At 37.9% G+C, this 25,344-nt stretch overlaps 2 protein-coding genes across 3 annotated transcripts in view; both read left to right on the forward strand.

Moving 5' to 3' along the window:
• The window catches only part of tada2a (transcriptional adaptor 2A), a gene marked incomplete at its 5' end in the record, with an annotated part of 29,332 nt that extends 16,321 nt beyond the window's left edge, over nucleotides 1–13,011 (forward strand). Inside the window, 5 exon segments of the mRNA NM_001016651.2 lie at nucleotides 2,606–2,677; nucleotides 5,265–5,397; nucleotides 6,014–6,057; nucleotides 10,100–10,173; nucleotides 12,026–13,011. Coding sequence (NP_001016651.1) covers nucleotides 2,606–2,677; nucleotides 5,265–5,397; nucleotides 6,014–6,057; nucleotides 10,100–10,173; nucleotides 12,026–12,217 — 515 coding nt within the window. The 3' untranslated portion in view covers nucleotides 12,218–13,011.
• Nucleotides 13,012–18,555: 5,544 nt separating this feature from the next.
• On the forward strand, nucleotides 18,556–24,650 carry srsf1 (serine/arginine-rich splicing factor 1). Of its 2 annotated transcripts, XR_004221058.1 has the most exons (5): nucleotides 18,556–19,122; nucleotides 20,104–20,345; nucleotides 21,173–21,345; nucleotides 21,597–22,238; nucleotides 24,131–24,650. XR_004221058.1 is itself a non-coding variant. In NM_001006918.1 (4 exons), the coding sequence occupies exons 1-4, from the start codon at nucleotides 18,929–18,931 to the stop codon at nucleotides 21,789–21,791; spliced, it is 804 nt and encodes a 267-aa protein (NP_001006919.1). In that variant the 5' UTR covers nucleotides 18,675–18,928; the 3' UTR covers nucleotides 21,792–22,769. The 2 variants fall into 2 exon arrangements, 1 of the variants encoding a protein (NP_001006919.1); NM_001006918.1 differs by lacking the exon at nucleotides 24,131–24,650 and having other exon boundaries at nucleotides 18,675–19,122; nucleotides 21,597–22,769.
• The last annotated feature ends 694 nt before the right edge of the window (nucleotides 24,651–25,344 follow it).

The following is a 25,344-nucleotide window of genomic DNA, read 5'->3' on the forward strand; positions in this document are numbered from 1 at the left end:
TGCTTTCTACTGTTGAGTTTGATGCATTATTTTTGTCAGCACCCAGCCTTTGCCCCGATATTGGTGAGTGCCGATTCTTTACAAGACTAAAAGGGGTCACTGCCTGGGTGCTAATGCAAATCAAATAATAAAGTACAATTGCAATAAAGGCTAGCACTCACAGGATTTTCGTTAGTATTTGTCAAAAATAAAACAAAAAAGAATCTAACAAAGCAAATGTCTTACATGGTTTTTATTAATCCGATGTTTCAGCTCCACACAGGAGCTTTCCTCAGGGAGGAATATAGATATATATAGATATATATAGATATAGAAATATATAGAGATATATATAGATATAGATATAGATATAGATATATATATAGATATATATATATATATATATATATATAGATATAGATATAGATATAGCGCAGCCTGGTTGGGACAATCAAAGACGGAAGGCTTGGGCAACCGCACTCGAAAGCTCCAGTATGCTGGGGGGGAAAATGAAGTTGCCGGATGTCGTCCTACTGCATTCAACCTCAAAGTCTACCCAAAACTTTAAAGTGGTCTACTGGTAGACAAACGATCTACCTTTTGTGCACCCCTGATCTAAAATGTCACTTGCTGGTGGGCTTGCATGTGGTGGTGCACTAGCAAATGCTCTTACAAATAACCTTTATCACAACACTAGGTGGCAGCACCCCTCTTTGCTAGAAAATAGGTTGCCATTTCATTGCCTCTTATTATGGGTGTATTTCATCATCATAGAGTAGAGGTTTTACCCTTCCTTTGTGTCTTTTAGATTAGTTTTTAGTATGTTGTAGAGAGTGATATTCTGAGACAGTTTGAAACTGATCTCTATTTTTTTTATCTATAGTTTTTAATTATTTAATTTTTTTTTGTTCAGCACCTCTCCAGTTTGGAAGTTCAGTAGCTGTTTGCTAGGGGCAAATTATCTTAGTAACCAGGGAGTGGTTTGAATGAGAGACTATAATGTGAATAAGGAGAAGAAGGCCTGAACAGAAACATAATAAGTGACAATAACAATAAAATTGTAGCTATACAGAACAAAAGTTTATTGGCTGCTGGAGTCAGAAGAAGAAAAAATAAGGCTAATTGAAAAGTTGTTTATAACATACTAAATGTTAACGTAAAGGTGAACAATCCTTTTAATAGGCTGAATTTTGGTACTTTAATTATAAAAAACTGTAGAAAAAGGAGTCCTTCACCCCTAAATGTATTTTGCATAATGAAAGGAAATAAGTGATGTGTGGGTGAGGAAAAACTACCGGCACCTGACCCTAAAACGTAAAATGCACACCTGACCCTAACCTGCAAAATGCACTACTTTTGAGTCGCTTCTGATTCCAAGACAGGAAATCTTCTGAAGCAGGGAATGAAATATAAACTTCAACATAAATTACAAATTTTCAGTCAAGAAGTTCTGTGGAATTACATTTACAAATAACTTTAAAGCCATTAAAAATTGTAATGTATATTGGAAAGTTGCTGAGACTGTTACTATATTATTACTGTAATATACTATTACTATATGCAAAAATAAGTTTTGGGCAGCGTGTGCTATTTTATTGTTATTAATTAAAAAATCAAAACAAAAAAATCCATTGCAGATCTCTCCTTTGTCTTTGGAAAGGTACCCCTACATTTAACTGATTTTTTTGTTGATGGAGCTATTTATTTGCTGGTCCATTAAACACCTGGAAAGTGGGGTGATACTATTTTTTTAATGTTTAGGTAAAAATAACCTAAAATGTATATGATCTTAAAAGAAATTTTAAAAACCCCAAATCTGGTCTTTGGCTAGATAATGAACTCAACCCATATTCCTAAATGGCTAGAATATAAGGTTTTATTTTTCCCAGAATTAACTATATCTCAAAGAAAAAAAACAACTTTTTTTTTTCCTTCCCTATGCCATTTCATTTTTTTTTTTTTTATCACTTCTCCTCTCGCCTTTCTTTTTATTTAAAGACATATCAATCCTAAATAGTTACCTCTAAGCAATGCTTACCCATGACAACTCACATCCCACCTAATGTTCAATCCCTTTCGGTCTATGAACTTAGTTATTATGACACTGTGCCATTGTCGTCTATAAATGGTATATAGATGATATTTGTATGGAAAGGCAAAGGGCATGATTTTTTCCCCTTTGGGATATTAAGATAGTTCATTTCTATGAAAGAGAAATTTGTCATCTATTTAAAAAATATTTAATTCTTCTAGTTATGCACAAACATAGATACAAATACAGCAATATTTATAGATGCATTGAATGATGTACAGAGTGAGTTTTAACAGTTGTAATAAAGAGTTAATATGTTATAAGGAAGGGACATTATTAATGATGTAAACTCAGAATGCCTTTTAAATCTGTATCCACACAGTTAAGATTGTGCCTATGATTACATGTATGTTCACACGAAATGCGTTAGGAGACATGAAAAAAGCTGTCTAACTTTAAACCGCTGCCTGTGTGTCTGATAAGTGCGGGTCAAAGAAGGTTTTAAATTTGATTCATATTACTGGTTTAATCATTCTAAATAAATAACCTTTCCAACAGTTCCCACATTTTAATTTTTATTTATTTGTCTTTCAGTGGAGTATGAACTCCGCAGAGAGATCAAGCGATTACAGGAGTACAGAAATACAGGAATCAAAACATTTTGCAGTAAGTTAAAATAGTTTTTTTTTCTATTTGCATATTTGTCTGTTTTTATTGAAAATTTCATGGTGTTCATATTTTATCTCTGGTTAAAAGGAGAACTAAACCCTAAAAATGTATATGGCTATAAATGGCATATTTTATATACTAAACTTATTAAACCATTCGGGATTCTAACTCGTGTTTTGATAAATCTGCCCCTATGTGTGCTCTGGGTAGCTGTTGAGAAGCTTAGCTTAGGGGTTGTCGCAAATTATCAAGCAGAAAAAAAAAGTTTCACCTGTCATATAAGCTCATGCCATTGGGCTGATTACTATATTCTGATGCTAATTGATGCATTGGTTTTAGGGCTGCAATGCACTAATAATCTGTATTATTTACTATTCATTTTTATATTTATGTGCCTAAGCTCAGTAACTGACAGCAGCACAAAGCATTTGCAGGGACTCAGAAGATGGGGAGCTACTGGGGCATCTTCATAGGCACAGATCTTCCCTGCATAAGGACTGTGGTTGTCTCGGGCTGGTACAGAAGCCAAAAATATAATCTACAGCATTTCTAGCCTACATCTTTAGTTAGGATTTAGTTCTCCATTGATGTGAGGGGGTAATATGTTCATGTGATGGTAATAATAAATGACAAGGACCCTGAAGATGCAGTCCTTTAAATATTTCTTGTGGTTTTCAAATAAAATGTAAGCCTACCTGCTCTCTTCCTTAGCTTTGCTGCAAACAAACCCACGTTTATCTAGTGTATAGATACAAAATGCTCATTTAGGAGTTTTTCTTTATTTATACTGCCCTTGAGGATACTCCCGCATTTCATGACATAAAAATAAGTTTTGAGACTGGCTGCATAATGGCGAAGAATTAATTGGCTGATATACTCCATGACGCTAATGCTGACACACATCATTTGTACCTTAGAATTTGCCCATTGAGTTTTTATTACAAAGCTAACAATTTATTACATTACTTAATTTAAAAAATGTGCCTGGCCAACTTACTCACTGTATATTGAAAATAAATACTGATTAAAATCTAATAAAATTACAAATTCAGTGAGTAATAGAGAATATGTTATCAATGGCAATCAAGGAAAGTAAAACCCATAAAGAAGTTCATAATTAAAGCAGAGAATTGTGCAGATATTTGTTATAAAAGTTCTCCCTTGAGCAGATAGAATACAGAGCACTGTGGGGGAGGGGACTTTTTAAGGGTAAATTACTCAATTGAGATCAGTTAGGAACTTGGGCACAGTTTTATGCAGGTCAGGAGTAACTTAGGGATACTGCACTAGTGGTATATTACTCATTGGGGCATCCCCCTATACCACCCAGCCTGCATCCAGCACTGGACAACTCTCACCCATTCTGCAGATACTCAGAACCAACAGGCTCCCTTGTCGCACTCTTGTCGCTTGTTCTCTCTTATCTTGCACAGTAACCGTGTGTATCTCTAGACTAGTTTCCAAGTGGCTGCTCGTACCTTTTCAGCATGTGTCAGCTGGAGCTCAAATGCTTCATATATCAATTGCAGTTTCTGCAGTTCTCGCTTCTCCTCAACAATCTCTTTGGAGTAAAATGGCCAAATGGGCTAAAAAGAAGCACTTGTTTTTTATTTTTAAAACCATCTTGAAATTCTTTTGGGTTGGTAAAGTTAATGGATGTTTTTCTTGAGGTCAGTCAACCAGGGACATCCAAGTTTTGTTGCATAGCTTATGTTAGGCTTGCAAGTCTCTTCCAGTATCAAAGCACTTTGGCTTTAACCAAATGTATGTGCAGAATGGCAGTTTTCCATGCCTATGGTATAACTTGCTTGGAAGTAGAAGTGATTAGTTTCCATAAGTATTTAAAATACCGGTTTTGACTACACTTTCTAAAACACAGTTGGAATGTAGTAAAAAATAACTTTTACACAAAGGTACAATTGATAAACTTTTAGAGAAGTTTTCTGAGCACTTTTTTTTAGAGCATCTTACTTAGTATCTAAATATATCAAGTCTTTTATTGCTAAAAACAAATAAAAACCTTTTAAAATAACTTTCAAAACAATAAAAAAATACAGTAATATATTTTAGAGATTAAACTTCTTGATATTTTAGAGATTAAAGTTCTACTTTTTGTCCTTTTTTTAAAAATTGGCCATGCATTCCTAGTCCAGCGTTTTCAGTCATATACCTCCTGTGATGGACTTCTATAGCTTCTCTACAGTGCCTTTTGTGGGGAAGACTGGAAGTATCTGAAAACATACATTTTTTATGTGCCCTCTATTTTTATACATTAAACTATATCATTATATTTTTACCTGCTTGCTGTGTGGAACAGTCTGGATTTTAGTTTTGAACAGCAATCTGGTGTTAACTACTTTAAAATATGGATTACATTATAATACATGTAGAAAGAAACCAGAACATGTCTCTTTGTGGAACAGGGGATTTTGTTTTGATTAACCATAGCTCCACAGAGTGGTAATATGCTGAGGGCAATGTGTCACTCACTTAATTAAACCTTTTGTGTTTAGTTATAATTACAATCCACCCTTCTAAAAAAAAAAAACAAAAAAAAACTGCTGTTAATTTACTTTAACTACAGGTGCAAAAATATATGACCATCTAAAAAAGACTCGTGAAGAGGAGAGGTTGAAGCGAACAATGCTGTCTGAAGTGCTTAATTGTATCCATGATGGGAATGCCTGCCACCAGTGGCTTAAACGACAAGCTGCCATGTGCGTTTACTAAGTACTTTGCATCTTTTTTATTTTTCAAATATTCTGTATATTTAAAATGTCTTGGCTACATGTTGTATTATTTTTAGTTTGTGGCAAAAATTACCTCACACCCCTCAGAATTTTAAGTAGAACTGTACAGGTTACAGGTTATTAAAAACCTAAGCAATTATCCCTTTTACCCATTTAGTGCCACTTTTTACTTACCACGCAGTTGTTTCTCATTAATTTGAATGGAAAGTACATGAGCTAGTTTACATACACCTGGCAGAAAGAGCCCTCTCTCCGTAATTGCTGCCTTCATTTCAAGCATTCAAGGGCCTTGTCCCAGTGGCCTCAACAAATGAGCAGATCTTTCAGTGTATGGCCAACCTAAATAATTTTTCCTCCTCCTTCAGCAGCTAAAAAGGGCCAAGGAGGTAGGATCAAGTGTAAGCTGAAAGTGGTATTCAGTATTAGTTACGTACTGTTTGGTACAATATATAATGAAAACCATAGATTTTGGGGGAAAAAGAACAGTATTGAGAATGCATGTAGCATTCAAATTTATATTTTTGAGTTTGCATATTGTCCCTTTAATGCTTTCTTTTGCCATTTTAAATTATTCTCTCTCTAGTGATTCAGGAGTACATCATGTCCCCCCTCTGGTTTCTAGTTCAGGTAAGTGTTTTTCATATATCTGCTATTATGACCATGTGTTAATGATATGTGTTTTTTCTCCTGTGTCAGTATTTGTATATTTATCTGAACACACTATGTTTGTAGAATTCTGCAAACAAAATGATATATTTCTATAAAATATAATGTATGCCATTTACAATTATTGGCTGTATTTATAAAGTTGTGTTATATTTTCACCTAAGCATAACCCATTGAATCAATGGGAGTAATTCAGACAGCAAGTAAATTCTGGTATAAGTATCTGTACAGGAACTCCCCTCCTATCTTTTCAATCTATACATTTTATCAAGTGCATTCATTAGCTCCACAGCCTAACTACAACCACATAAGTACAAATAAATTATGTAATCTCTTATCACAGAGTACAAAGAATCCAACAATTCATTAGTACATTTCACAAGTAAAATGAAATAAATCAGCAGCATGAGCTGTACACCCATTTTTTAAACATAAATTCATTGAATTAGGGCATGTACCGAACATACTTTTTTAACAAAAAATATTTTTGGTTTCTCTTTTTTTTTTTTTTTTACATTAAACCTGACAAAGTGAAACTATTCCCATAGTTTTAATGGACAAGCAAACCCAAAATATAATTTTTGCTTGATAAAATAAAAGGAGAATATTACTTACCTTCTTGACATAAATTCTATTTCTTCTAGTCCCAACATGTCAGTACACATGGGTAGCATCACCCCTCCCCCACAGGAGGTAGGACCTATACCAAGCCAATTAAAATGAATCCTGCCCTATAAGACCACCTGACTTCCTCCTCACCACTGTTATACATTTGCCATAGCAGTACAGGAAGCAAAATTGGGATGGAAAACCTGTACTGACATGTCGAGACTAGAAGAAATAGAATTTACGTCAAGAAGGTAAGTAAAATTCTCCTTTTCTTCTGCGTCCCTCCATGTCAGTACACATGGGATCTACCAAGCCATGCCCCACAAAACAGTAAGGGGTGGGAAACAAAAAGGTACAAAACCCAAAAGAGCTAGAAAGGCCAAAAACAAGGCCAACATCCCGTAGAGGAAACAGACACTATGAATCCCTGGAAATGAGACAAGAATGCTGAACAACCAAAAGAACAACAACAATCCCCCCAAGGTATTGGGAAGTGGCTGACAACCAAGGCTCAAATTTCCAACTACTACAATTAACATAATGAGAGAAAAGCAAGCCAGAACAATAAATGTCCATTCCCTGCAAAAGGGGTTCCCTCACAGACCAGAGGGCCTTTCACAAGACCCAGACCTCACTGCAGACAACCATAATCCTGGCAAAACCAGCTCAATACTATCACTACCCTAGCACAACCAGCAGGCCAGAAAAACCACACCAGAAACTGGCAACAACTAGGATAATAAACTCACTAGTGCTGGGGCTAAGAAACTGACCCTAAGCCCCAAACAGTGGCCCTAGAAAATAAAGCTTGTCACCTGCAAGCATCTACTCCACAGCTCAATGGGAGCAGCTCAAAAAAGAGTGGACAACTGTCTACACCTACCAAAAGAAGACCCAACAAGCGCTGATGCAACATGAAGAAGTCCAACTGTATAGAGACACTGCAGCACTCAAATGTCCGGTAGGACAAAAAATAACAGTGGTGAGGAGGAAGTCAGGTGGTCTTATAGGGCAGGATTCATTTTAATTGGCTTGGTATAGGTCCTACCTCCTGTGGGGGAGGGGCGATGCTACCCATGTGTACTGACATGGAGGGACGCAGAAGAAAACATAATTCTAAGCAACTTTGCAATAAACATTCATTACAAATTTGCAATGGTTTTGACATATTTGTATATATAATTGCTGTTAGAAGTAATGTTTGCCAGTCCTTTTCTATTCTCTGCCCTGGTGGCTCTGGCATTTGAAACAATGTAACAAAAGGCAGCAGACTGACAGACCTGACTTGCTGGAGAAGATCTTTGCAACATTGTTTAAAAAGTAACAACCAGGAGTTCAGCAAACACTGCTTTAAATGGCAATTACATTTACAAATAACTTTTAAAGCACTAAAAAATTTCAATACGTTCACATTGGAAAGTTGATTGGAATTATGTTTTATTTAATTAGGCAAAAAATGATTAATTATTTTTGGTGTTAACATGTCCTTTAGGAACAGTAACACCAAAAAATGAAAGAGCTTTAAAGTAATAAAAATATAATGCACTGTTGGCCTGCTCTGGTAAAACTGGTGTGTTTGCTACAGTAACACTACTATAATTTATATAATAAGCTGCTGTGTAGGCACGGGGGCAGCCATTCAAGCTGGAATAAACAATAGTGTTTTATCTGTTATCTGCTATGTGCCTGCGCCTTTTCTCCTTTGAATGGCTGCCTCCATGGCTACATAGCAGCTTATTTATATAAATTATAGTAGACTTTCTGAAGTAAACACACAACTTTTACCAGTGCAGGGCAGCAGCACATTATATTTTAGTTACTTTTATACACTTTCATTTTTTGGTGTTACTGTTCCTTTAATCAGATTACCTAAGCACTTTGCACAAATAGTGGCGCTAATTTACAGTCCCTTTTCTCTTTGTTTTTTGTAATTTAAACATCTTAAGCCATACACTGAGCAATATAATGATATGAAACTACTTTTTAGACCAGAATTTTACACTCTGCTACACATTCAGATACAATCATGTGAATTTACGTAAGCCAACATCTTTCCCACCCTCAGAGGCAAAGGCTAATGGTTACCGTAGGGATGTTTTCAGAACTGAGCAATCATTTTATCTCTTGGGATGAAAATTGCTTCTGTAACCCTTTTAGCAATCTAGCAGAAACTCCATCTCAGGAGATATCATTTAATTATCCATTTCATAAGAAAATAAAACTATGTATGATCAATAAACACTTTAAACACTCAGCAGTTATAAATGTTTTTATACAAATAAAATACAACTGCACTTATTGCTCTCCTAACAGTGACTTGGCTTCAATTTTAGAAAGATTACACATGAGCACAGTAATAAAATTAAAGTGAAATCAAACATATCATTTTTTTCCCATTACCTTTTGCTGATTAAAATGATACTGGCATTATTTTTATGGTGTACTTTCTTTTTTTAGAATTTCACTGTTTACATAGCAAATAATTCACACTACCATGTAAAATTTTATTCTTGAACCAACAAATGTATTTTTGTTAGTTGTAATGTTGGTGTGTAGGCAGCCATGTCAGTGCATTGTGCCTGAGTTTGAGCTTTCAGAAAGACCCAGCACTACACATTAGAACTGCTTTCTCTTAACCCATTGTTTCTCCTACTCCCATGTAACTGGAGTCCCAAGCCAGGCTTGGATTTCTTACTATTTAGTGGTATTCTGATATTTACTGGATCTGCAATCTTACTCCCTTCTCATTGTTCTGCTGATCGGCTGCTGGGGGGGATTTCAATGCAGGATTCTGCTGGAGAAGCTCTATTAAAGGAACAGTAACATCAAAAAATGAAGGTGTTTTAAAGTAATTAAAATATAATGTGCTGTTGCTCTGCAAAAAACTGGTGTTTTTGCTACAAAAAAGCTACTATATAAATAAGCTGCTGTGTAGCCATGGGGGCAGCCATTCAAGCTGGAAAAAAGGCACAGGTTACATAGCAGATAACTAGTAGATAAGCCCCATATAATGGGGGTTTATCTGTTATCTGCTAAGTAACCTGTGCCTTTTCTCCTTTGAATGGCTGCCCCCATGTCTACAAGCAGCTTACTTATATAAACTATAGTAGTCTTTCTGAGGCAAACACACCAGTTGTAGCAATGCAGGGCAACAGTACATTATATTGTTATTACTTTTATACACTTTCATTTTTTGGTGTTACTGTTCCTTTAATTGATGTGTTTTGGGAAAAAAAACATGTCTTCCCATAACAGCTGTGTTATCAGTATCTGAGTAAGCGTTTATTTATGTCCAGTGTAGGTTATATGATTGCTGATTCTATAGTTTATGTTAAAATTTATTTGGTTTAATAAACAAAATGTCCTCATTGTTTTGTTGTTTTCTCTACAACAGGTCGCCGTAGTGCCCCACCCCTAGACTTAACAGGACTCCCTGGCACTGAGAAGCTGAATGATAAAGAAAAGGAGGTATGGTATAGCCAGACAGGCATTGTCTCTCTCAGGTGAAATCTCAATATGTTTGTATTTGGCCAGTATTAGAAAGGTAGCATATGTGTTAACTCAACATTACTTCATACTGGCCAGTCATTTAGTGAAATGGTCCACTTATGCCAAAAAATTATACAGTTTATAGGATGACTAGCTACATTTTGTTTAAAACTCTGGTTTATATGGTGCCCCATATAAACCAACATTTTAGTTCAATTATAGTGACCAGTGACCTTTTTATTATGATTAAAATAATATTCTGCCACCTATTTTCTTTGTTCAAGACTGCTGGGGTCAGATGACATCAGGGAAAGGAGTGATATTGTATGAGGGGCCAAGTTATGACAGCAGAGGGAGGGCTATAACACAGAAAGCAGGGATTTGATTTTTACTTAAAAACATATAGCCGTTGCTCACCCTATTGCCACATTGCCTGGAATAATTAGAATGAAAACTTGCAAATACTACAGCGTTATAAAATCAGGTTTCCAGTGAATCCCAGTATATGGGGTTGTGGCTTTTCAACATACACATTATAAATCCATGACTTCATATAACAAAAAATCAATAAGTAATAAACAAAATCTTCCATCACTGATTTATGCAGAAACGCTACAAACCCCTAATGTTTGGGATTTTTTTGTTCTGCTGTATTACTTCAGCAGTATAGAGATGACTTTGAATAAACTATGTGCTGTTGGTTTACAAACAAAGGTGTTAGTGTAGTCACCTCACCCTTAGCAAACAATCAGATCTTTTGATTTAATTTTTTAACATGGGTAGAATAGTAAAAGCTAACTTCCGATTGGTTGCTGCTGGCAACTGCACTTGTGTAATTTAGTATGTGTTTGTTAAGGTGGCCATACGTGGGCCATATTCGGGTAATTTCATCTTATCTGCATATGTATGGTGAACCTACCTAACCACAAATTTGATTTTTTCTGACGGATTTAAGACTGCATCGATTTATCAATGCAGCCTCCACTCTGACGGCCTTGTATGCCCATCATTGTAATCCAGTTGTTTTTCCCTAGTGCCACTTAATCTGATTAGCCTTAAATTGCCCCTTAAGGTGGCCACACACGTGGCGATTTTAGATCTTTCGTGCGACCATCGGTCGCACAAAAGATCGTACAACTCGCCACTAACCGTTCAGGGCTGAAACAGCAGATAAGGAGGTAGAAACAATAGGATTTCTACCTCCTTCTGCCGATTCAGCCCCGAAGACAGATTTTGCTCAGGCGCCTTCTATGGCGCCCGATCAAAATCTTTAAACCGGCCCGATCGGAGAGTCGACCGATATCAGCAGCATCCTGTGATATCGGTCAACCGATTTGCCATACACGCACCGAATATCGTACGAAACGAGGTTTCGTACAATATTATTGGTGCGTGTATGGCCAGCTTTAGGTGGGCATATCGGGGGGGAAAGATTAGTTGCATGTGATAAATGTCTGCTACCACGGACAACTAATCTCCCCAAAAGTCTTTCCACCGGCAATAAAGGGAATCGCTGGTGGAAAGGCCTGCGCGTTGCTTTGGTTTTCCGAAGTTGCTCAAAATTGCTGGCAGGAGGAAACTTCGCTTTTGGAAAAACAGTTCCTATTGCAGATGGAAAGCTTTTTTGAGAGATTAGTCGCCCCTGGTAGCAGAGATTTATTGCGGGTGACTACTCTCACGGCATGAGAGTAGTCATGATAAAATAAATGGCTTATGTAAAATGTACACTTGCTTTTCCCTTTCAGTTGTCTTTCTTCTAATACGTTACTATGTGAAGTTTGGTAAGCCCAAAGCCCATGTTTTATGTAATGAATGTAATTTTGTCTTGCAGTTATGCCAAGTGGTGAGGTTGGTTCCAGGTGCCTATCTAGAATACAAAGCAGCCTTAATGCATGAGTGTACCAAGCAAGGAAGCCTTCGCCTGGCACAGGCTCGAGCACTTATCAAAATAGATGTTAATAAGACTCGTAAAATTTATGATTTTCTTATACGCGAAGGATATATCATAAAACCTCAGCCATAATGGAGACCATGAACAAATTCTGACAACTTCAACATTGTGGCATCAATAATATTTATTTCTGGAACCGTCAGTAGAACAAATAGTTTGCCTGGATGAATGGTGATGTCTTGTCAGTGTGTACTGTGTTTGCATTGTACCATTCCAGCTTCAGACAACTTCTGTGTGTTGTAACCTTAGTCAGCTGCAAAACTGTTTGGACAATTAAAAGTTTAAACTTACCTTTGCTGTCCAACAGTTGTTTGGAGACCCACTACGTTTATAAAATATTGATACAACACTACTATTTTTCAAAGGCTTAACCAGAACAGAAGATGAACACTTAAACCAAGTCTCACCCTAGGCCATCAGTTTGGAGCCACCCTCTACCAGTGCGTAACTCCCAATGAGCAATGAAATTATGGGCCATTTCAACATTGTCTTACACCAGTCCACCTGCATTTCATGTATTTTGCACTCTCATAATACATTTTTAGAAATAAATAGGTGTATGTTATTACCTACATGTTCAAACACATCACTTCTCCTCAGAGACCTAGATCTAGTAACGGCAGGAGCTTATTTCCATGCAGCTATTGTCTCCACAAGTTGTATTACTGCTTTCAAATGCTATCTGTCTGGTCAGTACTGAAATCTGTTACATCTTCTAAGTGCACTCCTAAATATTATGCCTTGCTATGGTACTACTAATAGACTACTATCGAGAATGCTTGGGATCTTGGGGTTTTCCAGATAAGGGGTCTTTCCGTAATTTGGATCTACATAACTTAAATCTAATAAATATCATTTAGGGCGAAGATAGATGGGGTGATTAGTGATTTTTTTAAAACCCGTTCACAGCGCTGGAACAGCAACTAATCTCTGTGCACAAGTACAGTGGGGAATTAGTCATCACGACTAGATATTAAGAATTGCACCGACTAATCACCCTGCCTTCGAACTTAAACATTAAAAAAACCCAATAGGATTGTTTTGCAACCAATAAGGATAAATTATATCTTAGTCGGGATCAAGTACAAGGTACTGTTTAATAATCACAGTGAAAAAGGAAATCATTTTTAAATATGATTTCATTAAAATTATACAGGTTTTCCAGATAACCGATCCTATACCTGTATTTTTTTAGTGTAAAATGTGCTGATTTTCTGTATCTGATATATTTGTAAACAATATTGACATTGATATTTAATTGAAGAATCACACAAGATAAAACCTGTTGATTGGATATTATTTTGCTGAAGTTATTGTTTGAGCATGTTGATAGACATTCCTCTCTTAGATTTGTACATAGCAGTATTGCTTGTACAAGCAGACCTTTGCTTATGTATTGCATTGTTATATGTAAGCATTGTTAAAAAACAAATGTAAATCCAAGCACATGCTTTCAGCAAACAAGACTACTGTAGTAAAATATCACTCTGATAGAAATATGGAAGATTTAAGTGCCAACTGGGGGTATATTATATTTTTCTGCACATTCAGCATTTACATTTTTGCTGTCAGAAACCTTATAAACTACAAAAATTTTATGGGGAGGGTTGGTGGCAACCTGCCTAAATTCAGGCTTAAAGCAAAAGTAACACTAAAATAGTGTAAAAAGTAAAAAAGCTATTCTACCCTGCACCAATAACTGCCCTATCCTGCAAACCACTTAGTAATAGAAAATACCTGCTAAAACTTGGCTTCCTGTCAATTGAACTACGGCATATCTGCAAAGAAAGGAGCAGCAATCACTATGCGACGAACTATGGATCGAGCCTAGCCTTCTTTCTGTATAGGAAGGAGTCAGGCTAAGCTCGATCAATCGATCGTCGATTTAGTGTTACATTTCCTTTAAGATTAGACCGTGGTTGACTTTGGCATGCATAAATGTAGATACAAAATATATTTGTCATCTTACACCTTTAAAATAAGACATTTTTCAATTTAGCATTTTGAACTTAACTGCCTGTCACTGCATACAAGGGATACATTTTAACCACAAATTACATATTTGCCCATTTTTTTGTTGCCCCCATATCCAAAGTAACAAAGCAAATGGCTCCCAGCATGGACACACTAGGGTTCAGTACAGTATTTGTATTTTCATTGCCTAGGAAAAAAAAAATAAATACACAGTACTATGACTATAGACTTTGTTTTGTATCTGAACTAAATATGTACATGATCATTAGGATGATATCCTCTGTGTTCAGTAATACACAGAATGTAGCAATCTAATTGCAAAAAGAATACAATTGCCTTTATTGTGGTCACAAGGCAACACTTCTGTCTTTCATTAGCTGGTCATCAAGCCTGGCTTGATGTGCATGGTGTGCACGGTGTTGGTGTATCCAACGCTCTCTTCCTCCTCCGTTTTCTCTGTTTTCAATAATGCGTTATTGTTATACTGGGTCTGTACTCACAGGGGCAGGCGTCAAATCTAAAATGCAAACAAAAATTGGTCTTTCTTTAATTCATATTAGTTTGCCACCTTTCCTCAGACAGGAAGTACTGCTGAAAATCAGATGTGGCTGGACCACAACTCCTTGGAGTTGTAGCAAAGCCACCTGCAACCAGGGATTGCTGAAGTAGGTCAGTGCATAATATCCAAACTACCACACCCACCATTCTGTGCATCTGCATGGGATGCATCAATCTGTGCAACTGCATGGGATGTTTGGTGTGGGAGAGGGGGAGGCAGTAGAAATATGAAACTAGGGAGAAAGAAACAGAATAAGGGCAACTTTCCAGTTTCAGTGATTCGTATACAAGCCCTGGCATTAACATCCTGTTGAATGTAATAGATATGCTGATTAGGTCAGATCCAGTTATATGATAATTTTGTTATTTATAAGTGGTAAGTAGGACACTGACTGAATAAAAGATATTTACATTTGTAGACCTTAGGTTAATGCTAGACTGAGATGTTTCTCTGCCTATATTGTGTCTGCACTCAGAGGCATTGTGTTAGCCCTGGTGTAGACACAAATAGCAGATAGCATATACCTCCAAGGACAACAACTGAAAGTAGCTCATACCCCCACAGTGTTATTTGTTCTATTCTTTAGGAAGCATATGCTTTGTTCCCTCCTAGTAGATAAGGTAAACTGTAGTGAGAGGATGTTGAGCTTTTTTTTAGGCATGGAAGAATAGCATTGTTTATACCCTAATTCCAACAGTTTTTGTGAAAAGCGCACGCTTCAGGAATTCAAGACTTCATTCATCTCAGTGCTCCGTAAACAAGGGGATTATCTGTTCTGGAACACTGGTTCTTCAGGACATGTATCTGCATCTGGCAAGCACACCAAGATTTCATTAGCACTGTCATGAGGAATTGCAAGATCCAAGATTATCAATTATAATTTATAGCCCTTCTCTTCAGCCTCTCATCTTCCCATAAATATCATTAACACATTTATGGTGCTTGTAGTAGTATATACACTGTACTACACTTAGATGATTGACTGATATGTTCAGGATTTTCAAAAAGTTACTACTAAATCAAATATTATTGCCATGCAGCACACACAGTTCCTGGATGTATTGATGGATTACTCTCAAAGCCAGACTGTTCTTCCCAAGAAATTCCAAGTCTGACAACAACCCTTTTTAATCTTTCAACACAGGCAATAACCCCAAAAATACTCTGTATTTAATGATTACTTTTTAAAAGTCTGCATCAGTTCTTGCTTGAGTGATTGCTGCCTGTTGAACAGGAACCCACTGCAATGTGTGGAAGAACAGACCATGTAAACAGATCACCATGTACTGGACTTTTTGCACATAAAACTGTAGTTATTTGACTACATGAGTCCATGCCAGAGGCAATTAATGTGGGGGTTTTGAGGTGACGTGGAGTCTGGGGTTTTATGCTCTCCAGCTCCAGTGGACTGCAGTTTGTGCTGTGTTTGTAAACAGAGCAGGTTTTTGTGCCCATAGCATTGTGCTATATTCTAAGAAGCACAGGATCTGTATAGGGACATTCAGGTTTTAATACATTTTTTCCAGCTTCAGAGAGGCAAATGGCTAACTGCAGACCCAGATTGGATCCAGATATGACAAACTGGGACGTGACTAATCTATACCCACAGCAGACTGATAATTCACTGCAACTATTCTGTTTAAAATACATAATCCACAGCTCTAGAATTCAGCATGAACTCCAAACTTTAGGCACAAAATTGACAATTGTTTCCCTTTTTGGTACCGTTTGAGTGGATATGTTTTAATTTCATTTTTACAACTGTATGGATTTAGATACTAGAACAACAACAAATTCCTTCTTTTGAAACGGATGCCCTTGTGTCTGCTGGAAGGACCTACTGGTAAATAAAGCATTAGAGAGATAATATGGTCCCCTTATATAGTTATACATATATACGGGGATCATAAATGAGAGCGCAATTGCTCTTTTTAATCAGAATTTTTGTTCTTAAGGTTGCCAGAAGCGACACTCCTGTTAACTTGCCCGGCACTACCATCAGAGGCAATTTTTTCAACTTTTCAACGTGCTGCTGCCATGAGGATAGTTAAGAAACTCACCTTTGGTGGCAGCGCCCGGCAAGTTACCAGGGGTGGCAAAAAAAGATCTTAAAAAATAAAAAGTAACAAAGGAAAACTATATCCCCAATCACTGTAGGTCTCTATAAAATGTATTGCATAAACACCCTTGTGTAAAACCCTGCTTCATCTAAATAAACGATTTTTATAAAAATATACTTTATAGTAGTATGTGCTATTGGGTACTCCTAAATAGAAAGTTGCCATTTTAAGAATTAAGGGCCGCCTCCTGTGATCATAGGATTCACAGTGCACACAAACAAGTCAAGGAAAATATGCATGCTGGGCCCCATCAGCCAATTAATGAACAAAGTTCTGCCTTCTTCCTGTTACAGTTAGAGCTGCATTATTTCTGGTCATGTGATCTCTGAGGGCGCACACAGCCCATCACTAAATTGTGGATCAAGGAAAAGGATTTAAAAGGGCAATATTTACTGATATATATATATATATATATATATATATATATATTCCAGTTTGGCGAGATTCTTTAATAGGTCACTCTGCATAATATAAACTATCTGTTGGTTAAGTATTCATTCTGGGGGTATAGTTTTTCTTTAAAGAGATGAAATTCTGAGCGCTATTTCTCTCTCTACAATACCGATGTGGGGGGAAGCATCAACTTGCACACCTATTCATGACAGTACCCCTTGCCCCCTTTGTTCCACTGTCGGAAGTGACCTCTCAAAAGCTATATTAAATTTGTTCAAAGAAATTTTTGTTTGCTAAAAGGCATACATTTTCGAGTATTTTTCTGTTATGGATTTTTTTTACATTCCAGCATCAGTTTCTTAAATACTTTTGCACTTTTTGAAGTGCTTTTCCACTTCAGCCCAGGGTTGCACTCCCTACTCTGTAAAGCGCTGGGCAATATATAAATGTACGTATAACTTTATTTATAAAGCGTTAGAAGGGTACACAGCGCTATACAATCTTACAATATACACAATTACACACAGGGAGGACAACTGTTATAATAAATACAAGAAGTATAAATACACAGATTGAGCGCCATGTGGTGTGAGAGAGTAGGAAGGAGGTCCCTGCCCCATAGAGCTTACAATTTCACTGCCCAATCTAAGCTCGACTAAAATAAAACAAACAAATATGCACAAGGCCCAAACAGGAGTGTAATGTAAGGCATGTATTTATTATCAACACATAAATATTTGTAGAGTGTAAGCTCTTTTGGGCAGGGCCCTCTTCACCTCTTGTATCGGTTATTGATTGCTTTATATGCTACTCTGTATGTCCAATGTATAAAACCCTTTTATTGTACAGCGCTGCAGAATATGTTGGCGCTTTATAAATAAATGTTAATAATAATAAATAGGACAAAGTCTTCCCAACCTTGTTTGCAATATTACCCTGACAGCAGTTACAAAGTATTGAATTGCAGTGCTACTTTAATGGGGAAACCATTGAGAGTGGACCACAGAGACCTTATCCGCACACCCTAACACTCCAAAAAAAATTTTGTACGGTGCACACTGCTAGAGGGATCGGCACCCTCCAAATACACTGTAACAACAAAAAAAGCAATTGGCACTCAGGACTACAAACAAGGGTAAAACCCTTTTAAAAGTTTTATTGCGGAAACCATTGAGAGCACACCTGTAGTTAATGATTTTCATACTCATAATGAATGTCACTGCAGATAAAGAGCTAACAGCCTCCGACCATGGTTCTATAATACAAAACCACCTAACAACAGCCATGGCGCACGACGAGTAACAAAACATTTTTCAAACAACACCCACTGCCCTCCCCCACTATGGGCGCGCATTTCCTGGACGGACGTGACGTCAAGCACAGGGTATAGAAAGCCCCCCTATCACATACAGAGAAGCAGCTTGAGCTCAGGTTTCTAGTATAAATATTACCTCAGTGAATAGATTCTTTCTTAGGGCCGTAATTGGCACATAGCTTTAGGAACATTGCATCGTGAAGACGTGGAAACGAGAGGCTCTATATTGTCTCGGCGTAAGATTACCTTTGTTGAGGACGCACCACTGCGAGTTCTTAGTATCCTTGCGCGGCTAAAGCAAGGGAGGAAGTAACTCCGCCATCTTGTCCAAGCTCTGAAGCGCGCATCGAAGGTCTGTTTGGCTTCCAACTCCATTTCTTTTTCTTCTCAATCCGTCTCCCTTTAAATCCATCAAGCTGGATATGTCAGGGGGCGGCGTGATTAGGGGGCCGGCGGGTAACAACGATTGCCGTATCTATGTTGGCAATCTGCCGCCAGACATCCGCACCAAGGACATTGAGGACGTTTTCTACAAGTATGGGGCCATTCGGGACATAGACCTAAAGAACCGCAGAGGGGGCCCGCCATTCGCCTTTGTGGAATTCGAAGATCCAAGGTAATCCCTGTGTAAATGTTTTTGCTTTGGCCTATCGTGCTAATGGGCTCGCCTAGTGTTAACTGGTGAATAACTACAATATACCTTGAGTGTATCCGGGGGCGGGGTGGTGGTACTGCGACTTTATTTCTGCTGTAGTTGATAAAATGTCGTCCGCTGTTGTATTAGAGTTTATATATAGTCGAGGAGGCCAGTGAGGGGGGGAATTAGGCCTGATTATGGTGCAGGTTATGTTTCAACATCGGTGCGTTGTATCATTATTCAAGTTAATATATTTAGCCTATAATCCCTACAGAGTGGCGCCAGAATGAGGTATTATACACTCATTGTGTATCGCCATTAGCACGTGTAAATCCCTATTTATTACCGCCTTTAGGCAACAGCGCCCCCTGTGTGTGGGACCGAATAGCGCTTCCGCTCTTTGTTCTGCAGCCCTGCACCATGCTTACTAGTGTGTTAAGGGAAGGCATTCTAACAAGCAAATGTGCTTTGGGTTATTTATTGACCTGTTTGCTTTAAAGCCGCTGCCTCATGTCTCTGCTATAAAGCATGCAATTAGGCTCACTGCACTTATTCAACCAGAACTCCTAACACCTTTTATGTAGGCTGCTTGGAGAAGTGCAGTATTGATATTCAATAGCAACACTACAAAATGAATAATGGGTGTTTAAGCATCTGCACTATATGCACATATGTAAAGTATTGGTGAAAATGTACTGTTTAAATGTAAATACAAAAGCTTTTGTGTAGTCATGGGGGCAGCCATTCATGTCTAAAAGACTGTTAAGATACAATGGCTTGCTTACACAGAATTAATCTGGGGTCATGTGTCGTTTGTAGCTCTATACATGACTGTAATAAAGTTTTCTCATTTACAGCCAAGAAAGTTTTCCAGGATATGTAATTACCATTGTAGGTGAATATTCTCTTCTTAACCTGGCATTCTTTAACTAAAGCAATTCTTACCTTGGTTTCTCTTAGGGATGCAGAAGATGCTGTCTATGGTAGAGATGGCTATGATTATGATGGCTATCGCTTGCGTGTTGAGTTTCCAAGAAGTGGGCGAGGAGCTGGAGGCAGAGGTGGTGGTGGTGGTGGCGGCGGCGGAGGAGGAGGTGGTGGAGGCGGCGGCGGCGGTGGTGGTGGTGGCGGCGGAGGAGGAGCTCCCCGAGGGAGATATGGACCTCCATCAAGACGTTCAGAATACAGAGTGGTTGTGTCAGGTAAGAGTTCTATCAGGTGGCAGGTTTAAAAACCAAAGTAAAAACATCAGTTGCAAAGTTTTAGAGGAATAATGCCCATCAGGTTTTTACAAGCAGCGTTATTTCACATGTATACAATAATGAGTTGGACACAGTTATGCATACATTCTAAAGTATTATGCATTCTATACCAGTGGATATGACTGACCATTAATGTATACAAACAGAACTACTAGTATATCTCCCTTTAACTTTAGTTCAGTTAACGGCTTGCATCAGCTTAACAGAACTTAAGCAACTCTCTGCTTGGTCCTTGCAAGGTAGATAATTGTATTACAGTTCACACACAATTCTCCTGCATAATGGACTTCAAACCATGCAGTCACAAGAAAAGGGAAGGATAGGGTATTGTCTTCAAACAAGATATTAAATGGCCCTGTCTGGTTGCTCAGGATGCTATCTGGACTATGAAAACTTGCACATGTTGCTATGTTACCTTCAGTTCAAACATGAAGCACTGCAACAAATTTACCTTTAAAACGTACTAAATGTAAACCCCTGAGTTATTTTAGCAGAATTGGGCTGTTGTGAGTCTCGCTGGAAGCATGGTTCAGATTAAAACAATGGGTTTTCCCCAGGATGCTGTGTTCATTTAAGCAATACAGCTGTCTTTGGACTGTTTTAATGCTCCATGCATTGCTGTATAACCAGCATAGATACCTACTCTTGGAATTTTGGCACTAGAAGTTCATAAACCATTTTAAATTTCCACCATTTGCATGCTTTTAATTATGTATAAAACTGCTTTTGATACCAAATTTGACACTCTGATAACTTTATATTTCTAGGGTTGCCTCCAAGTGGCAGCTGGCAGGATTTAAAGGATCACATGCGTGAAGCAGGTGATGTATGTTATGCCGATGTGTTCCGAGATGGTACTGGAGTTGTGGAGTTTGTGAGGAAAGAAGATATGACATATGCAGTACGGAAGCTGGATAACACTAAATTTAGGTCTCATGAGGTAAATACTAAATTGTTTAGTAGTTTGTGTTAAGTTTTTCTCTACCTATTGTGACTAGCAGTATCTGTTTTACATGACCTCTGAAGCCAATAGTGATGTTGGCCAAATACATAAGGTGCCAAAAGATATGGGAATTTTAAATTTTCTGTATAATGTACTATAGTTGCTTGACTTTTATCGTTCTTTGATGTGCCTAAGTTCATAAGATATTGAAGATTGGCTTGTTCAAATCCAGCTTCTCTCATTGATAGGGAGAGACTGCCTACATTCGTGTTAAGGTAGATGGTCCAAGAAGTCCCAGCTATGGAAGATCGCGGTCACGCAGCCGCAGTCGTAGCAGGAGCCGTAGTAGAAGCAACAGTCGCAGCCGAAGTTACTCTCCAAGAAGAAGCCGTGGTTCTCCACGCTACTCTCCTCGCCACAGCAGATCTCGCTCTCGTACATAAATGAAAAACACGTGATGCTTTTTGTAGACCCTCATGTTGTATACAGTTTTCTTTACTTTCATTTTTTTAAGTCACTGTTTTATTCAATTTTGCCGAAGTGTTGAATCCTTTGTGTAGTATTGCCATCAGACTGGCTCCTTAATGCCCTCATTTCCCTCATGCCTAAAACTGTATTTTAACTGCTAGATTCTTCCAGTTTAGCTAGCCACTCTTCAGAGGCACCAGCTGGTGTTTACTATGGTTATGGCACTGTGGGTTTTGGTGGTTGATTACCATACATTCTAACTTTTTTTTCCTGGGGGAATTCTTGTTTTACCTTGCCTTTTCATGTGTCTTTCTGTAGACATATCTGAAGAGATGGATTAAAGGATTGTGGAGGACATTTCAATCATTTTAGGATTATCAAATGGAGGCTTGAGGAGGATCAGATCAAATATGGAGGCCATGGTATGACTCCAAGTGCTACTGTTAGACAAAATTGGCAGTATTGACCTTATGCTGAAAATTCTTGTTTTAAGAGAACAATTATTCATAAGTGATACTGTGATCTGTTTTATAAATTTAGTCCTGTGCTTGTAGAACATGTCCTTTTTCTATTCCTGTCTGTAGGGGTATTTCCACAATACATGTGAATGTCTTGTGGGCCTCATTCTACTAGGTAGAGTATAATATCAATACTGCTAAACATGCATGTCCTCTGTGGTTCTAAACATTGCTCTTGTTTTAATTGTCACATTAAAAATCAAATGAACTCAGATGTTGGTGTAAATTGCTGTGGGAGGGATACACTTTTTCAGCCTATACCCATTGCAGACTGAGCTTTGCAGATATATGCTGACATTTACATGAATGCTGTTGGCTGCTTGTGACTGATCAGTCATAGCTTATGCATAGCAACTGCATACCAACAACATGCTTACTTTCCTCTGTGATACCTTTTTTAATAAAACTTCACCCACTGTAAAAATGGGCAGTCCTCCTGTGGGTCCAATTGTACTTATTGTAAACTGTTACACACAAAATTACTTTTTTTTTTTTTTGCATGTTTTTTTCTCCTATCTTTTTCATATCCAAGAAGATATAACAGCCTTATGCAAGCTCTACCTGTAGAAATATTTTCTTTGGTATCACTTCCCAGTAACCTATAAATTCCACCTTTTTGTAATTCCTACTCTTGTATTGCTCCCAACAATGAGTCTGACTTTGAATGATACCTTAGTTATGAATAAGGAAGTGCTAATGTGAAATAAATGAACCAACTCTTAGGTAGTCCCATAACCAGCCAGGATATTAGCAAGGATATTGATTAGGGGAGAGAAGTAGATAGTCCTTGTTGATCATACTACTATCTAGTAGTCTGAACACTAAAGCATATGAAACTGGCACATTCAAGCAATGTATGTCTAGCTTAGTCTTATATCTACAAGTATTTGAAGGGTAGTAGTTTGGGCACCAGTGGATTAGATTAGATTACTTTTTCTATTCATCATTGTACATGATTTGGCTTATGCCCAGTGCATTGTACAGTCAAGCTGTTCTCAAACTGGGATGCATGTTATAACATTCCAGTGCATTGCGTCAAAGAATGTGATACTTGCACATACCTTTACTTAGAGACTTGACCCTTACTAGTGGTAGCTATCAGTCTGTGGGGTAGCTCTACTTGGCCTCCTCTAGAGCATTTTTCCACAATCGTTTGAAAGGAAAAGGAAATTTGGTTTATTTATATCCTGGTGGCTTTAACACTGAGCCCTATAATTGTGCTTTTAAAGTGTGATCTTTAGTGGTGCAGGATGATAGGACCCTGTCTAGACTTATTCATGGCATATATGCTACACCCCCAGGTTTTGTTAAATCTATTTGGGCCATGGTAGGACTGCTTTTCTTTTACTTAAAAAGGATGTATCCAATAATGCTCCTGCTGCATGTTCTCAGTGGGTGTTGGTAAAGATATCACAATATGAAAAGTACATCTGTATGTATTCAAGCAACTGCTTCAATGCTGAGCTCATAAGCTTCATGCAAACAAATATTTCAGGTGTAACTATATATCTATATTCCTGCAGATGGAGCAACCTTTATTTATGCATCTGACACTCTGCACAATAATTCAGTTTGGGATACCAGTTGTGGCTGTGTGCTAGATGCTTAAATTGGGTCTGTTTTGTGTGTAAATCCCTATACCACTATTCAATAGATAATTTTTGTTTTGGGAAGCTGTGTAGCTATTTGTGCAGTCCTGCTCCCTGTAGGATTACATGAGTAACTAGTCTGCTCCCATAAACTTGTCTTAATACTATCTAACTCTGCCTCTTTTTTTGGTTTTGCTGGTTATAAAGGTTTGGATTGGAGAGGGCTCACTGGATCCCAATCCTGGAGCTGGATCATTGGATTCAAATCATAGGAATGAATAGGATAGGGAGGATGAATAACCAGGATTCATGGAGCGGGATCAGATAACAAGGAACATAGGAGTGGATTCCTGCCCCATCTAAACCGCATTCATGTGGAATTTTTATTTTTTCACATCAATTGGCTATTCCATAGAATTTTTTTTTTTTTTTCCTACGAGTGAAGCCCTTAGGATGCAAGAAGGAGCTTGCTTTTTTTTTTTTTTTCCTTTGTGTGTTAAGAGCAAAGAGGAGACCTGAGGCACGCTGGAGCCATCTCCTGGGAAGGATACCACACGAATAGATGGTAAACTTAAAGGGCTAATGGGTGGGAATATAAATTAATCCATTCTTAAAATCTAAATTTGAACAAATGGGAGTAAAAAAAATAGTTGACACCCCCCCCCTCCCCTTCCTGGCTGCATTTTTTAATTTGCTTTTTGAAACAAAAATAAATGGATAAGTAATATACTTGTGTTGTGTAAATATTTTCCACTCCTCTGTGCCTGTTTGTGTGCTTACCACTTTAAGTGGGGAAAAATCCTCCCCTTTCCTTTTTTCTCAAAATAGGGATTTAGTGAAGTATGACTAACTTTATATTAAAGCTAACATCCTCCATCAGTTCTCCAAAGGCATTACTCCTTGCAGCAGTATTATGGGTCATTCCCTAGGCTTTTGCATAACCTGTTTTAAAAGACCATATATCGGAGAAATTCTGCAGTTATATAAGTGTCGGCACTTTAATTAGCCTTGCATCTCATACCTGAACAGAGATCTCCGTTCTCCACCCAGTCCAGTGCATGTGCTCTTGATTATTGCCAGAGACAGGAAGTGACATCCCTACCAACCCCTCTGAGAAGCTCTACATTCTCTGCTCAGGTACAGGTGAACAGGGACGCTTAAAGGAATATGGTTTTTGGGGGGGTTTCACATGGGGCTAGCCATATACTTCATTTCCCAGGGTATGTGACCTGTGCTCTGGGTGCAAGTTGGAGTGATATCAGCCACCCCTCTGCCAGCAGCCAATCGGCAGAACAAAGGGAAGGTAGCAAGATACAGCTCCTAGTAGATATCAGAATAGCACTCCATAGTAAGAAATTCAAGTCTGCCTTGGGACTCCTCCAGTTACATGGGAGCAGGAGAAACAATAGCTTATCTAAAGC

The sequence above is a fragment of the Xenopus tropicalis genome, chromosome 2 (genome assembly GCF_000004195.4).
Source record: "Xenopus tropicalis strain Nigerian chromosome 2, UCB_Xtro_10.0, whole genome shotgun sequence".
NCBI classification, from domain to species: Eukaryota; Metazoa; Chordata; class Amphibia; order Anura; family Pipidae; genus Xenopus; species Xenopus tropicalis.

Coding starts and splice junctions, on each gene's coding strand:
- srsf1 (NM_001006918.1), top strand. CDS start 18,929: ATGTCAGGGGGCGGCGTGATTAGGGGGCCGGCGGGTAACAACGATTGC. Junction 19,123..20,103: donor GTGGAATTCGAAGATCCAAG/GTAATCCCTGTG, acceptor GGTTTCTCTTAG/GGATGCAGAAGATGCTGTCT. Junction 21,346..21,596: donor CTAAATTTAGGTCTCATGAG/GTAAATACTAAA, acceptor TCTCATTGATAG/GGAGAGACTGCCTACATTCG.